At 42.8% G+C, this 16,956-nt stretch overlaps 1 protein-coding gene across 1 annotated transcript; it reads left to right on the plus strand.

The window, feature by feature from the left end:
• The first annotated feature begins 881 nt into the window (after positions 1-881).
• Positions 882-1,844, plus strand: LOC100523431 (olfactory receptor 2AE1-like). The gene has a single exon (XM_085020089.1). The coding sequence runs from the start codon at positions 882-884 to the stop codon at positions 1,842-1,844; it is 963 nt and encodes a 320-aa protein (XP_084876215.1).
• The last annotated feature ends 15,112 nt before the right edge of the window (positions 1,845-16,956 follow it).

Consider the following 16,956-nt stretch of genomic DNA (forward strand, 5'->3'; position numbering starts at 1 on the left):
CACCCACTGCCTGTGGACGTTCCCAGGAGGGATCAAATCTGCTCCACTCCAATAACCAGAGCCACTGCGCTGACAATGCCTATTACTTAACCCTCTGAGCCACAAGGGAACTGTCTCACTGCACTTAATATCCATCTTTCCTGACTGGCTGCTTGCCCCATGGACTGCAAGTTCCAGCATCAGACACAAAGCTGACAGCCTTACACAGACCTGCTTAACCTGTTTTCACAGTCAAGTAAGGACAACTTTCTGCGCAAACCATTAAATGTGCATATATATAAATCTTTCAGTGGTTCAGCTTCTCTGGTTAAGCCCTGACTGATATATGAAATAATCTGAAAGATTACATTGATATTATATATAAAATTTAGAGTATGCATGCAAAGCATATGAATATTATGTACACTTATTAAAGACAATGATATATATACATGTGTGTCTATATAATTCTTCCTTAGTGAGGAGAGACTCTGTTTAGAAGTTTGGCTCTAGATATTTTGGAACTTCAGAGTGAACAGTGAGCAGAGAGAACATATACATGAACCGATATATGAAGTTCTACATTTTAAAGAACAATTATTTCAACAATTAGAGCTGTTGAATAATTAGTAATGGAAGAAAAATTTAAACCTTCTTTCAAAAATAAAGTCCTACTGTATAGCACAGTGATAAACGATAATAGAAAAGTTATGAAAAAGCACTTGAATCACTTTGCTATACAGGAGAAATAACACAACATTGTACATCAACTATAATGCAAGAAATTTAAAAGAATTCTTTCCTGCATCAAAAGATGCTTCTGTCAGGTTGGATGAACCCCAGTATTTCCAATAGCACTTTGGTCCCCACTTCCTCTTTCCCCAGGGGCAGAGAAAGGAGAGATGGGGCAGAGGAATCAGACCTCCTCTCTGGCTGACTTCATCCTGGAAGGGCTCTTTGATGACTCCCCGGCCCACGCTTTCCTCTTCTCCTTGACCATGGTGGTCTTCCTGATTGCGGTGAGTGGCAACACCCTCACCATCCTCCTCATCTGTGCTGACCCCCGGCTTCACACCCCCATGTACGTCCTGCTCAGCCAGCTCTCCCTCATGGATCTGATGCATGTCTCCACCACCATCCCCAAGATGGCAGCCAACTACCTCTCTGGCACCAAGTCCATCTCCTTTGTGGGCTGTGCCACTCAGTACTTCCTCTTTTTGTCTCTGGGTTGTGCTGAGTGTATTCTCCTAACTTTCATGTCCTATGACCGCTATGTGGCCATCTGTCACCCACTGCGTTATGCTGTTCTCATGAACAGAAAGGTGGGTCAAATGATGGCTGTTATGTCTTGGTTGGGCGCAGCAGTAAACTCTCTCATTCACACAGTGATCTTGATGCACTTCCCTTTCTGTGGGCACCGAAACATCCACCACTTCTACTGTGAGTTTCCAGCAGTTGTGCAGTTGGTATGTGGAGACATCACTGTGTATGAAATCGCCGTGTACATTGGTGACATCGTCCTGCTCCTTCTCCCCATCGCCCTGATTTCTGCATCTTACGTCTTCATCCTCCACAGTGTCATTCGCATGCACTCAGCTGGGGGTAAGAGGAATGCCTTTGCCACCTGTAGCTCTCACCTCACTGTGGTTTCCCTCTGGTTTGGCGCCTGCATCTTCTCCTACATGAGGCCCAGGTCCCAGCGCACCCCATTGCAAGACAAAGTGGGTTCCGTGTTCTACACTATCATTACTCCCACCCTGAATCCTCTGATCTATACTCTCCGAAATAAGGATATAGCTAAGGCTCTGAAGAGGGTGCTGGGGAGAGAGATGATCACTCAAAACCCAAAAGTTTGGTTGCCCTGAGTGTGCGACAAATGGTTAAAGCTCCTTAAATTGTCCTCAGTAAATTTCAAAGATTTTTCTAGGTACCCCACCCCTGATGACTACTGCAAACATGAAACGTTTAACAGACATTTCCAGTATTCAATCTTGGTCTCAGGGGTATTGAGAGCGTAGAGTACTAGAGTACCATAGAGAACTACCTTAGTTCATTTGAGCTGCCCTAACAAAAATACCATAGAATGGGATGGCTTAAACACCAAACACTCAGTTCTCACAGTTCTGGAGACAAAGAGGAAGGTCAAGTCATGAATGGTCTTGACACTCTCTAGTTTCTTTTGGATCTCATTTTGAAAGTGACCTTCTCCAAACATGGCTCCTTATGATCCTATTTAAAGCAGTATCTTCATTCTGTGTCCCCTGTTTGTACTTTGTGAACCTCATTTGCATGATTTGCACAATGTGTTATACTGTACTCCACTTACTGTTGGCTGTATTGGAATGAGAGTTTCAAGAGGGCAAGGGCCCTGCTATGATTGCTATTTCTCACTCAAGCCGGGAACCAACATGACATGACTTAATTGTGCACTATTTACTGCATGGATTAATAAGCGAAAATGGCCAAGACTCCTTGTAATCTCAATTGACATGAATGATATTCAATTGAGGGTAAACTGATTATATAAATAAACATTACAACAGATCCCTTAGTAAGAGTCATTTTCTACGATAGCCATGTATTACTCCCCTGTGAACTCAGGGATCTGACATCTCAGTGAACCGTCCTGGAGTCTAATGGGCTCAGGGATGCCAAAGTGATGGACAGATTTCTATTCCTATTTCTTGCTTCTTCTAGCTGTTAAACGCTTTGTTCAGCTTAGTGACCATCTTCAGAGGAGTAACACAATGTTTGGGAGCAAGGTTATGCTTTCTTTGACAGGCAGGTATTTTCCCTTTGAGAAAGAGCCTTTTGGCATCCTCAAGATGATGAGCTAAGATGGGCTGTTCATCATGAGCTGGGGCCATATTCACCACTAGCCCTCACGTTGTATTTGCCTTGTAACACAGCACAATCAAGGAGAATTGATTTTTACAGAAACGATGCCTGGCTTGTTTTGGAAGGCGTAAGGGTGTTGAATAAACGGCTAGGTCTCCATCCAAGTCAGCAAGAGTTGGTCTTAGAGTTCCTGTTGTGGCTCATCAAAAATGAATCTGACTCGTGTCCACGAGGATACAGGTTCTATCCCTGGCCTCGCTCAGTGGCTTAAGGATCTGGCATTGCCATGAGCGGTGGTGTAGGTCACAGCCATGGCTCAGATCTGGCATTGCTGTGTCTGTGGCATAGGCCACTGCCTACAGCTCCAATTCAAACCCTAGCCTGGGAACCTCCATGTTCTGGGAGTGCAGCCCTAAAGGGACACACACACACAAAGAGTTGGTCTTTACTCTGCTACCTCTCTCTCTAGTCAGACAAATATGGCCTTGTCAGGAATGCTATTAAGTTATTATAGAATGAAACAGCCTAACCTAAGTGGATGGGTGGCTATTCATGTATTATTTGCCAAAAATAAAAGAGGACAGTGTTATATCCCCCTGCCCTCTTGAGAAGAGATATAACTCTACATAACTGTAATCATTTTGATATATTCTGGATATTAATCTCCTATCCCTTTTTTTTCTTTCTTTCTTTGGATGACTTGAGGCATATGGGTTTCCCTGGCCAGGGATCAGATCCAAGCCAATCTTTCACCTATGCCTCAGCTGTGTAAAACCAGATCCTTTAACCCACTGTACTGGACAGGCATGGAACCTCTCAACCTGCATGCTAGTGCTGCAGAGACCCCGCTGATCCCACTCTACCACAACAGGAACTCCTATTAACCCCTTCTTTGACACAGGGATTACAAATATTTTCTGTCATTCCATAGGTTGCCTTCCACTCTGTTGATTCTGTCATTTAATAAAGGCAAGTTTTACAATTCTGCTACCTTCTCATTCATGTAGTTTTCGTTTAGTTGTCTGTGGTTTAGCTGTCATAGCCAAGAAATCTTTGTGAATGCACTGCCATGAAGGTTCCCCCTAGATTTTCTTCTAAGAGTTTTATAGTTTGAGCTCTTACATTAGGTTCTTGGTACATTTTTAGTTAAATGTTGTATATTGTGTAAGGTGAGGGTTCAACTTCATTCCACTTTCCATAGAAATCAAATGGAATAACAGAAATAATTTATCTAAGGACGTGAAAGATTTGCACACTGAAAACTACAAAACTGCTGAAATAAATTAAAGGGATCTAAATGAATGGAAAGATACCCTGTGTTCATACATTAGAAGACTTAATATTGCTATATGTACACACACACATATAAACACACACATTATGTACAATGGAATATTATTTAATGATAAAAAAATTAGGATTTCTTTCCATTTGTGACAGGATGTAAAGAGCTTGAGGGCATAATGCTAAGAGTCAGACAGAGAAAGACTAATACTCTATGATATCACTTATATGTGGAACCAAAAAAAAAGTTTCTCAAATTTTATTTGTGTATTTATTTGGGCTGCACTTGTAGCATGTGTAAGAACATGTGTCACAGCAGGGACCGAAGCTTCTGCTGTGAAAAGGCCAGATCCTTAACCTGCTGTGCCATAAGAGAATTCCAAAAACTCTCAACTTTCAGAAACAGAGAACAGATTAGTGACGCCAGGGTTGGTGCTCAGGGTAGAAGAAATGGGTGAAGGTGATCAAGATTAAAACCTCCAGTTGTAAGGTAAATGGGTTTGAAGGATATAATGTAGGGCATGGTGACTATAGTTAATCATGTAGAATTGTGTATTTGAAAGCTGCCAAGAGAAAGGACTTTAGAAGTTCTTATAACAAGAAAAATACTCTATGTGAGGTGAATTAACTAAACTTAGTGTGGCAATCATTTTGAAATACACACACATAGCAAATCACTATGCTGTGCACCTGGAGGGATATAATGTTCTGTGTCATTTAGAACTATTAAGATAAAAAAACTAAGTCTCACTCTTTAACAAAAACAAACATCTGTTAACACAATCAGCTGCCACCACAAGCTTATTGAGATGACTATTCTTTAAAAAGCAGAGATTAGTAAGTGTTGGGAGAGATGCACAGGCACTGCACTACTTGTGCACTCTTGGTGGGAATGTAAACTGGTACAGCCATCAGAGCAAACGTTTTGGTGGTACCCCAAAAAATGAATAATAGAATTACCTCGTGATCCAGAAATTGCACTTCTGGGTATATGCCCCAGAGAATTAAAAGCAGCATTTCCAAGAGCTATTTGCACACCTTTGTTCACAGAAGTGTAATTCACAACAGCCTAGAAGTGGAAGCAACTCAAGTGCCTGGTGATCGATGAATGCATAAACAAAACGTGGTACATGGACAAACAAAGGAATATGATTAAGCCTGAAAAAGGAAGAAAATTCTGACATATGCTACACATGGCTGAACCTTAAGGAAATTATTTTAAGTGAAATGAAGTCTTCATCAAAAGACACATTCTGCTTTGTTTCTCGCAGAGAAAGAAAGTAGAATGGTGGAGCCAGGGGATGGGGAGTTGTCCCATTCTTATAGACTTTTATTTTGAGAAGATCAAAAGGGTTCTGGAATTTGGTTGCACCATCGTATGAATGTACTTACTATGGAACTGTGCACTTAAATATGGTTAAGATGGTAAATTTTATATTATGTATCTTTTACCACAATATGAAACATTTATGTAAAATCTTAACGGGTTGAATATAGGGCACTCTCCTCATTAATGAGATATTTATTTCAATTAAAAAAAGATATAATCTGTTGGTGGGAATGTAAACTGGTACAGCCACTAGGGAGAACAGTTTGGACATACCTCAGAAACCTATACATAGAACTTCCATATGATACCGCAATCCCACTCTTGGGCAACTATCTGGACAAAACTCTACTTAAAAGAGACACGTGCACCCGCATGTTCATTGCAGCACTATTCACAATAGCCAGGACATGGAAACAACCCAAATGTCCATCGACAGAGGATTGGATTCGGAAGAGGTGGTATATATACACAATGGAATACTACTCAGCCATAAAAAAGGATGACATAATGCCATTTGCAGCAACATGGATGGAACTAGAGAATGTCATACTGAGTGAAATGAGCCAGAAAGGCAAAGACAAATACCATCATATGATATCACTTATAACTGGAATCTAATGTCCAGCACAAATGAACATCTCCTCAGAAAAGAAAATCATGGACTTGGAGAAGAGACTTGTGGCTGCCTGATGGGAGGGGAGGGAGTGGGAAGGATTGGGAGCTTGGGCTTATCAGACACAACTTAGAATAGATTTACAAGGAGATTCTGCTGAATAGCATTGAGAACTATGTCTAGATACTCATGGTGCAACAGAGAAAGGGTGGGGGAAAAACTGTAATTGTAATGTATACATGAAAGGATAACCTGACCCCATTGCTGTACAGTGGGAAAATTAAAAAATTATTAAAAAAAAAGATATAATCAAAACCCACCAACATACATTTTAGTGGAAAAAAAGAGATACTAGAAACATTTCCATCAAATCCAAGAATGCAAAGCTCACACTTTCTACTACTAGTAAGCATTATGTTAAAGACTCCCATTAATACAACTGTGAAGAAATAAGTATCTGGAGCAGCAAGAAACCTGTTATTATTTGGTATACCTTAGAATTCAAAATAATCAATCTAGAACTCATAGGAGAAAACCAGTAAGCTCAAAAAAGAACAACACACAATACATTACTTAACAACGCAAATAACTACAGATGACTCATTAATATAATATATATAATAAAGTGTTAAAAAATAAAATGAAAAGGCTAGGATAAATGAAGAGTTAACCTGCATTCCTGAGTGGGAACTTTTACCACAGAGAAGTCAGTCCTTCAGATTCATCTATGAAATCAAAACAATTCCAACCAAATGTTTTACTGTGTATTATGGACCTTACCAAGACCCTTCAAAAATTTGAGAAATTTATTATGAAAAACAAAATAACCACAAAGCAGCAGTACCAAAATACAGCTGTTATCAGCAGTCAGGACATACTATGAATTCTAGGAAGTAAAAAGAAAAGGTTATTCATTCAAGAAAAGAATCGATGAAAGAAGAGTTAGTGCAGAACAGAGATTTATATCCAGGGATGTAATGAACAGAACCAGGGCATTCCAAATCAAGGGAAAAAATGATGCCAGAACAGACAGGTACCCATGGCAAGGTGTGGGAAGACAACTCTTCAGGGTTTTCTTTAATTTTCAGGCTTTCTAATTGTCTTAGGTAATACACACACACACCCCTCCTAGAATATTTATTTTCCCCCAGAGAGGTTTGCTCCTTAGTCTTTGGAGGATATTCCTCTCTGACCTGAGGAGGATATGATAGTACTTGGGGGCAAAGATGCACCCCAGTAACCCAGCACTGGAAGCCAAGAAGCAAAAGACCTCCACCGCCACTGTGACCTTCCCCTTGGAGCTATTGTACACAGGGAGGAATGTGATCCAGACACTACAGAACACCAGCATGCTGGATGTCAGTCAAGTGGTTTCATTGAAAGTGTTGGGCAGGTTCCTGGCCGGGAAAGCCAGGGTGAAGCTCAAGAGGGCCAAGGAAACCCAGTATCCTAAGGAAAGATACAACATCATGGCAGAGCCCTTGTTGCACATGACAATCGGGGGGGCAGCCTCCGAATGTGCATCTATGTCCATGAAAGGGGGAGAGGTCCCCAACCAGACTGCACAGAAAGTCCCTTGAATCAAGAAGCAGATGGCAATGAGGGCACTGGGGGCCCCTGAGAGCAACCACTGCCACATCGTTCTCCCTGGGGTTGTGACCTTGAAAGCCAGGACCACAGTGATGGTTTTAGCCAAAGTGGTGGAAACAGCCACAGTGAAGATGACCCCAAAGGGCATTTGCTAGAGGATGCAGGTGGCAGTGTTGGGACGGCCAAGGAAGAGGAAGGAGCAGAGGCAGCACAGGATGAGGGAGATGAGCAGGATGTAGCTGAGAGCCTGGTTATTAGCTTTGACTATGGGGGTGTCCCTGTGCTTCACAAAGACCCCAAGAGCCCCAGCTGTGAGCACAGGCAGACCAAGGGCTGTGCAGGCCAGGACCATCCCCAGAGGATCTCCACAGGCCAGGAAGGTCACCACCTTTGAGAGGCAATGGTCTTGGTCACTATTAGGGTACTGATCCTCTGCACACCTCACACATTGCTTCATATCTGGCAAGAGAAGTGACGTGCCATTACTGTGGGTTCAATGATTCTCATGAGCTCTTCACATACTCACATTTACCCAGATGACTCTAATTCAACAGTGAATAAACATTATGGCAAAGAGAAAAATTCCAAGTTCATGATGTCTAGGTTTGCTTCGTATATCAAAGGCCAAGGAGCCCAAACAGCATCTGTTTTGTTGATGTTCATCTGCCAGAGAACAGTTTTATTTTCTTTGAAACTGAAATGACAGGAATTCTCTTGTGGCTCACCTGGGTAAGAATCTGGTGTTTTCAGGGCAGTGGCTTGGGTCACCGCTGTGGTCCCGGTTTGGCTCCTGGCCCAGGAACTTCCATGTGACATGGGTGTGATTAAAAAAAAAGTTAAATACAACCAAACATTTCACTTAAATAGGGGCAGAGCAGGACATCCTCTGGGTTCATTCACTCAAAAGCAACCATCTATTGTCCACCTGCTATGACCCTGCTAATATACCCGGGTTTGCAGGACCAAGATACACACTAAGAAGTTTCCCAATGACAGTATTTCTGCTATATCCACACCACTGAAAACCTCTGTCCTAGGCATGGTCACTTTCACTATTGTTGTTCACTTTTGGGTAACTGAACAGTTAACTTTAAAGGAATATCTTCCTAATGAGGCTCCCTGCCTTCTGCCTTGAATCCCTGTCATTATCATTTATTCAGTCACAGCTCTGAACGCTGCTCTCATTTAAATACTTTGATGCTACTTTCTTGATTCAAATGCCACAATTATTCTCAAGTTCTTCTACAACATGATTCTCCACCGTGGGCACCCATCAGAATCCTATGGAGGGCTGGTTAAAACAGTTTGCTCAATCCTGACCCCTACCAGAGCTTCTGACTGGGAAACCCAGAATTTACATTTCTCTCTCTCTCTCTCTTTTTTTTTTTTTTTTTTTTTTTTTGTCTTTTTAGGGTCTCACCTGCAGCACACGAGGTTCACAGGCTAGGGGTCGAATCAGAACTGCAGCTGCCAGCCTACACCACAACCACAGCAATGCCGGATCCTTAACCCACTGAGCGAGGCCAGGGATGGAACCTGCATCCTCATGGATGCTAGTCAGATTTGTTTCCACTGAGCCATGAGGAGAACTCCAAGAATTTCCATTTCTAACACACTCCCAGGTCATGCTGATGCTCTTGGGATACGTAGGACACTGTGAGAACCAGTGTTCTAGATTGAGCCCAAACACCTATCCATGCAAAAAGCTCGGTAATTATCTACCTTCTACCTACTTCTCCTGCAGCATCTTTTTGTGGGGGGTGGAGAGGGGCTGCTGGGTAGAATCCAGAGGGTAAAGAAACAAACTTTAATGTGCACCTGTGATACTCCAGGAAATATGCTCACTAGAGTATATCTACTCAATTTTCAAAGAACCTTGGGAGACAGGTGAATAGAAGCAATCACTTTGCAGAAGAAAATAATTGAGGTTAAAGTTAAAGGGCTGAAGTAACTCATCTGAGATTGTGGGAGTAGTGGGAGCAGGGCTGGTATCTAGACTCATGACCAAGAGGCTGCACGAGGCTGAGGCCGATAGGTCACCAAAGGAGCAAAATTGAAGCCAGATTCTCTTGCAGGTGCCAGCCCTGCCCCAGCCTGACCCCAGGCACCTCCGTGAAGTTGTACCTCCAGCCCCTCACCTCCCTTACTGAAGTCCTGGCCCCACTCACGTTTGTCAGGTTCCAAAGCCTATGATCTTTCCCTCCCACACCTTGTCCTAGTTTTCATGTTCATCACAGCATTTGCTCATTAAAAAACTCTCATTCCCTTAGAGTTACAGGGTTCAGAGAAATTTCTGTATTTCAATACGTTTTCTTGAGAGGAATTTCTCAAGACTTAATTTCAGAAATGTATCATGAAAATGAAAAACAGAGGTCAATCTTATTTATGATACTAACACATAAAAGTTAAGTAAAATCTTAGAACAGGTTAATCAAGTTCAGTAAAGAAAGAGCACATTACAGTCAATTAGGGCTTCTTAAATATTTTCAAACTGACAAACTTCAAAGAATATTCAACTTGGAGTCAGGTAGACTGAGTATACAATAGTCCAAATACTGCCAAGATATTTATATTCCATCATACTAAACAAAACCAAACAATAAAATTCCAGAGCTTTCCTCTTAAAGATAGATGTGGTAATTCAAAGTGAGTGAAACGTACCTGGTTCCTGAAGGTTTCCTGGAATCCTCAGGTCTTGTCTGCACCTCGAGTCCTTTTGGGTGAGCAGCTTTTTGAGCCCCTTCCTGACTCCCAAGACCTTAAGAGACATCTCCCTTCAGCTCAACATGCTCCTGGATCGTGATACCTGTGTGTATCACAGGGGCATTCGCTTCTTCCTGGGACGTCACTTCCTCCCTTTCCACATGTGACTAATTATAAACCCCTGTCTCTAGACGCAGCTGGATTCATCTCACCTGAGTAGCATTCCTTGCCTGTGTAAGGCTTATGGATACCATAATGTCCCAGCACACCCCGTGTTTATAATCTTGTTTTACACTTAATTGCCCTGTTTCTTTACATTCTGCTGATCTCATTGGGCCAGGGATGTTCAGGAACAGTGTGGTTTATTTGCAGGAGAATACGATAAGATTTGGAGTTAGAAGTACTCAAATTTGGGCTCTTCAGCTTTTTAAGCATCTGATCTTATTAATTTGTTAAAAACTTATTCAATACCTGGAACGCATGCAAGAGGATGACAAGCTCTTTCCATGGCATATTGCAGCATCATGTACCAAGCCACCTCAAGGCTTATGTATTCATCCAGCCAAAGGCTCCTGTTTGACTTTGGGATTTCCTATATGATTAGAGTTCAAACATGGTGAAGTTGAAGGTTAATCTATACATCAGATGAACCAGTAGAAAGAGAATCCCCAAGAGCTGGTTTTATTGTAGCATATTACTCATTTTTCTCTCTGACATATGGCTTTTGTTGTAACATTCTTTCACTGATGTTCTATTGTCAAAAACGCTTTTACTGATGAACCATATACACTGTTTCACCAAAAGCCTTAGAAGGAGTTGTTTCAACATTAATGCATTGATTTTGCATCTTTGAGACATGTTGATTCCATATTTTTGGGAGTCATGTATTTACCTTTCCATTATACTCACAGCAAAATGATAACGATGACAACAGCTAATCCCACAGGTTTTTTTAAATGTAAAAAAGTGGGTACGTGGGCATATGTCTGCAACACAGTCTCGCCATCAATGGTACATACATTTCCCATTACTTACCTGGATGTGGCTACCACATCTAATAGACACTCTACAAATGTATATTTGTGGAATACATTTGCTATTGAATAGAAAGGCATTTCTTTGTTGAACAAGACTAAATCGTCAACAATGAGATGGGACAAAATAACCACATTTTTACCTTCAATAAGCCTGAATGTCTAGGGCTTGACACTGAAAAAGTTGTGTTTCAGTTGGTTTTTCTAACGCTGAGCTATGTAATTTTCTTTTGGCCTCACTCGTGGTGTGTGGAAATTCCTCGGCCAGGGATTGAACCCATGCCACAGCAGCCACCCAAGCCACTGCAGTGACAACATGGGATCCTTAATCCTCTGAGCCTTTTGGGAACTCCTCAACTGTGAACTTTTTAAATTAAACTTTTTCTAAATTAAACTTTTAAAAAGTAAACTTTGAGGTAGTCGTAGTTGACATGCAGTGGTTGGCAAGATACAGGGAGATCCTGTGCAGCCCTCATCCACTTTTCCATGGTAGTAACGTCTTGCAAAAAAAGCATTCAACATGGGAGCTCCTGTAGTGGCTCAGCTGAAATGAATTGGACTGCTATCAATGGGGATTCAGGTTCGATCCCTGGTCTTGCTCAGTGGGTTAAGTATCTGGTATTGCCGAGAGCTGCAGTGTAGCTCGCAGACACAGTTCAGATCTGGTATTGCTGTGGCTGGGGTATAGGCCATTAGCTGTCTAGCCTAATTTACAATATGCCATGGGTGTGCACCCCCCCAAAAAAAAAACAAAGGAAAAAAAACACACAAAAGAGTTCAGCATCACAACTGGGATATTGACATCGTTATTAACTCACTGTTATAAACTCTATTTCTTTGCTGAAATTGTTTTCATTTGTTTCAAACATGTTCATAATTACTCGTTACACCTTTTTATGAGAGTGATGGTTGCTTTAAAATATTTCTTAGATAATTCTGACATCCCTGTGATCTCACTATCACTGTCTAATGGTGACTTTACGTTTGGCTTGAGATCTTCCGGGTTCTTGTTATGGTGAGAGCTATTTGATGAAAACCAGAACATGTTGGCTATTTCGCCATCAGGCTCTGGATTTGATTGGAACTCCTGTTTTGTGTGGCTTCCTCTGACATTGCCCTGGCTGGAAAAGGGTGGGGGCAAAAGAGGGGAGACCTCCTCACTTCTGAGGAGCTATGGGAGTGGGGCTCCCCTCTAGGCCTCCAGGGACACCTCCCCTGCTTCCCTGTGGCTCTCAAGATACCAAGGGTGTGGTCTGGTAACTCTGGGGACAGCCCAGAGTCTCCATGTGGGGGAGGGGCAGCGTGCCTCCTTATGGCCCAGGAGGGGCAGAGCTATAGTCACCCACCTGCAGGAGGGGCCTGGTTACTGCTCTTGCTGAGGACGACCCCACCTCCCCACTGGACTTGCTCTCACACCCCCAGGTAGGGGCCTCCATGGGGGGTCTGGCTGCAGCCTGGAGAGCCTGGGAGTCCAAGCTCCCTTCTGGCCCTTTCCTGGTGGGAGGGGTCAGGAATCTTCTGTGATGCTGGAGTAGAGCAGTGATCATCTACAAGTTTTCTGTCCTGCCATGCTGTCCCTTTCCTTACTTGAGTTTTCCTATAAAATATAATGGGATCCCTTTGCTGGTAATCAGTTTGTTTAGACTTACATTTTAGAATTTTTCTTTAGAGCAGATTGTGTCCTTCTTGTAGTTTGTGAAACAAACAGCTTATACAGCTCAATAGTAGAAAAGAACAAATAACCCAACCCATACCTTGTCAGAAGTTCCAAATAGACGTTTCTTTAAAGAAGAATGTCTAGGAGTCACATGAAAAGATGCTCAACATCTTAATCAGATTATTAGAGAAATGCCCATCAAAACTACAATGAGGTACAACCTCACACTGGTCAGGAAGGATGCCATCCAAAAATCTCCAAATAAAAAGTGCTGGTGAGGATGTGGAGAAAAGGGAACCCTCCCACACTTTTGGTGGGAATGTAAGCTGGTACAACTACCATGGAGAACAACACAGAGGTTCCTTAAGAAACTAAAAATAGAGCTAACCTGTGACACTGCAGTCCCACTCCTGGGAAAATAGCTGGAGAAAGTCATATAAATCAAAAAGACACATGCAGAGCAATGTTCTATGAGGCACTATTTACAGTAGCCAAGACAAGGAAGCAAACTAAATGTATACCAACAGTAATGGATAAAGAAGATGTGGTATCGAAAGGAAAGAAATAACAGCATTTGCAGCAACATGGATGGACCTGGAAATTATCATGCTAAGTGAAGTTAGCCAGACAGTGAGACACCAACATCATATGCTATCACTTACGTGTGGAATCTGAAAAAAGCACACAATGAACTTCCTTGCAGAACAGAAACTGACTCACAGACTTTGAAAACATTATGGTTTCCAAAAGAGACAGGTGGGAGGTTGGAAGGATGCACTGGGGGTCTGGGATGGAAATGGTATAAAATCCTGTTGTAAAGATCGTTGTAAAACTACAAATGTCATAAAATTCATTGAGTGATTAAAAAAAAGAAGCTGCAGAAAAAAAGAAGATGTGGTATCTTTAAACAGTGGACCATTACTCAGCCATTCAAAAGAATGAAATAATTCCATTTGCAGGAACATGAATAGACCTAGAGATTAGCAGACTAAGGGAAATAAGCCAGACAAAGACACATATCATATGATATAGTTTATATGTGGAACTCTAATGAAAATAATACAAATAAACTTGTATACAAAACAGAAATAGACTCACAGACAGAAAAGAAAGTTATAGGTACCAAAGGGGAAAGGTGATGGGCAGGGATAACTTGGGCATTTGGGATTTGAATATACACACTACTGCATATAAAATAGATCATAAAGAAGGACCTACAGCATAGCACAGGGAACCCTCAGTATTCCATAACAACCTATATGGGAAAATAGTCTGGAAAAAAAAGAATATATAGAACATTGAATCACCTTGCTGTACACCTGAAACTAACACATGTCATATCACTCTACTTCAATAAAAAAAACACATTTTTTAAAAGTGAGGAATAAAAGAAACAGAGAAAATCAAGCTGGGGCATCTAGAATTGTTTCTCTCCATGTTAAATGGCCCTTGCAGAAGATATTCCCATGTATTCTTCTCAGCCACCCTCCTCAAAACCACTTACTCCCCTGAGCCTACACTCAACCTTCAAGCGAAGCCCTTGGGGACATTTATCTCATGCACACAGCAAGTCTAATGGGCATCTCGAGGCATGGTTTCCAGAAGACGTTCAGGATGTATCCTTTGCATAGGAATCCCCGATGCCATATATTTAGCGTCCTAAACTGCCTTGGCTAACATTGGTCCCCTGGGTTTGTGGCTGTTTTCTCTCTCATGGGTGAGTCCACTCTTTCCTCAGGAGTGGCTCAGCTCAGGCCCAGTCTGTCCTCATTTGAGACCTTTCATTCCTACTGAGGAAACATCCATGTAGTCAGGAAGGGACTGATTTGAAAAGCCAGTGCTAGAGCCCAATTCTTATTTTACGAAGTGGGAAAGGAGGACTAAAGCTAAGAAGAGGGTTCCTTGAGGGACCCAATACAGAAGAAAATGCCAAACAGATTTACTTTTGATTCTGGACTCATGCGGATTAAGCAGAGATTAAAAGGAGCTTCCTAAGCAGGGACAGTAAAGCAAAGAGTTCTGGCCCAAGCTCTCATTGCCATTGTGGATGGAGAAGCGGCTGGATCTATGGTTAGAGGCAGAGAAGGCATAAGCATCATTCAAAGGCCCTCCATTTAGAGGCCAAAGAAGTTCAATGAGTTAATCTGTCCTGAAGCATGCTGAGGGTGTGCAAACTCTGAACCTGCACACAAGAGCATCCCAGAATTCCATGCCCGGTTGCTCCTGGTGATGCTGTCAGGACAGAATGAGTGGAAACAGTGGTGACTGGGTGGGACCCTCTGCTTCTCCACAGTAAACAGAGATTCCCAGGGTGAGGAAGGACGTCTGGTGAGCCCTCAGAAAAGCCCTGTTTGGACGTCCAGTAGCCAGGGTGTGAGGCAGTGGGGCTCTGTCCTGCCCTCTCTCTTCACATCTATGCTTGTTCTCCCCACAAGCCTCTGCAGAGAAGGTTCCAGGTAAGGCACTGTTGGGGCTTGGGCCATTCCAGAGCCCTTTATTAGGGATGAGGGCATCCTCTGACACTGCCAGCTTGCTCCTCAACACTCGAGTGAGGGGTGAGGTCAGGTTGCTCCTTGAGGGAAGCTGCCTGAGAAGACAGAGGAAAAAGTCCCTTGAGCGACACAACTCAGAATGGGATGTGAATAGGTAGATTGGCTGTGGGAGGAATGGAGATGGGACTCAGGTGATGGATCAATGTATGCTATGGAGAGTTCCAGAGAAAGATGGAGACTAATGAGATAAGTGTGTGTGTTGGGGGGGAAGGATACAGGTGCCTGAATAAGGATAAATGTGTGGAGTGTTGCCTGGGCTGCAGGGAACAGAGGGAGTGTGGGGAATGTGGGCTCTTCGTCCACAGGGAGCTGAGTGTGAAATGACCGTGTGAGGTGACAGCCCAGAGGATGACCTGGGCTGCTTACATGTGGAGCAAGTTAGGGATCATGCCTGCTCTCTTACTGGTCAAATGATACTTCTAAGCATACAACTCAAAAATTAAGTTATCTGGAGAGTTTCCATTCAGGCTTAGTGGAAATGAATCTGACTAGCATCCATGATGATACAGGTTCAACCCCTGGCCTGCTCAGTGGGTTAAGGATCTGGTGCTGCCATGAGCAGTGGTGAAGGTTGGAGACATGGCTCCAATCTGGCTTTGCTGTGGCTCTGGTATAGGCCATTGCCTACAGCTCTGGCTTGACCCCGAGCCTGGGAAACTCCATATGCCATGGGTGTGGCCCTAAAAAGACCAAAAAGAAAAAAATTACCTGGATGCAAGATGATCTAGACCAATGTTTTTGTAGAAAAAATACAGAAGGATAGGCTGGTTATTTGGGGATCACTTTCCATTTATTTCCTAAGTTCAGTTTTGTCATAGAGATCAAGCTCGCATTCTGATCAGTGTTCTTGGGAGAATGTGATAAAGGGGAGACTGGCTGAGTAAATGTTATAATCCTAGTTGAAACACCCTGGCCCATAAATGGTAGGCTCCCAGTTACACCCAGGACGCATATCACATTCGTTCTCATGTTTGGTTTAGTATGTGTCTACTTGGCTCCCATGAACACCTCTATAATTCCACTTCAGGCCACTTGTTTCAGGGTTAGTGAGCGCATGGTAAGACCAGTGGATTCCCTGGGCAAGGGGCCCATCCCCACACGTGATGTGCTATGAAAGAAGCTCCTTAGTCAAAGCAGCTCTGTCTACACCATGAGGCTGAATCCAGGGTTCTGTATGTCCACAGGGGATTGTTTGGCAGCAGAGCTGAAGGAAAGGGAAGCAAATTCATGTTCAGAGTGTGCAATCCAGTGAGAATAAAGTAATTTCCCTTCCATAATGGAAGCCATCAATCAAATGCATCTACCACCCAGTATTTGGCTGATTCCCCTGGGGATGTTGCCTCAGCAGGAACTCTGTGTTGGTCTCTGGGGTTGAC

Source organism: Sus scrofa, chromosome 3 (genome assembly GCF_054392235.1).
Source record: "Sus scrofa isolate SSC_HxYL_T2T_F1_AM1 chromosome 3, Sscrofa_HxYL_maternal_Yorkshire_Landrace_v2.0, whole genome shotgun sequence".
Taxonomy (NCBI): Eukaryota; Metazoa; Chordata; class Mammalia; order Artiodactyla; family Suidae; genus Sus; species Sus scrofa.

What these genes read in the sequence shown, in the direction of transcription:
- LOC100523431 (XM_085020089.1), top strand. Translation starts at nt 882, where the DNA reads ATGGGGCAGAGGAATCAGACCTCCTCTCTGGCTGACTTCATCCTGGAA.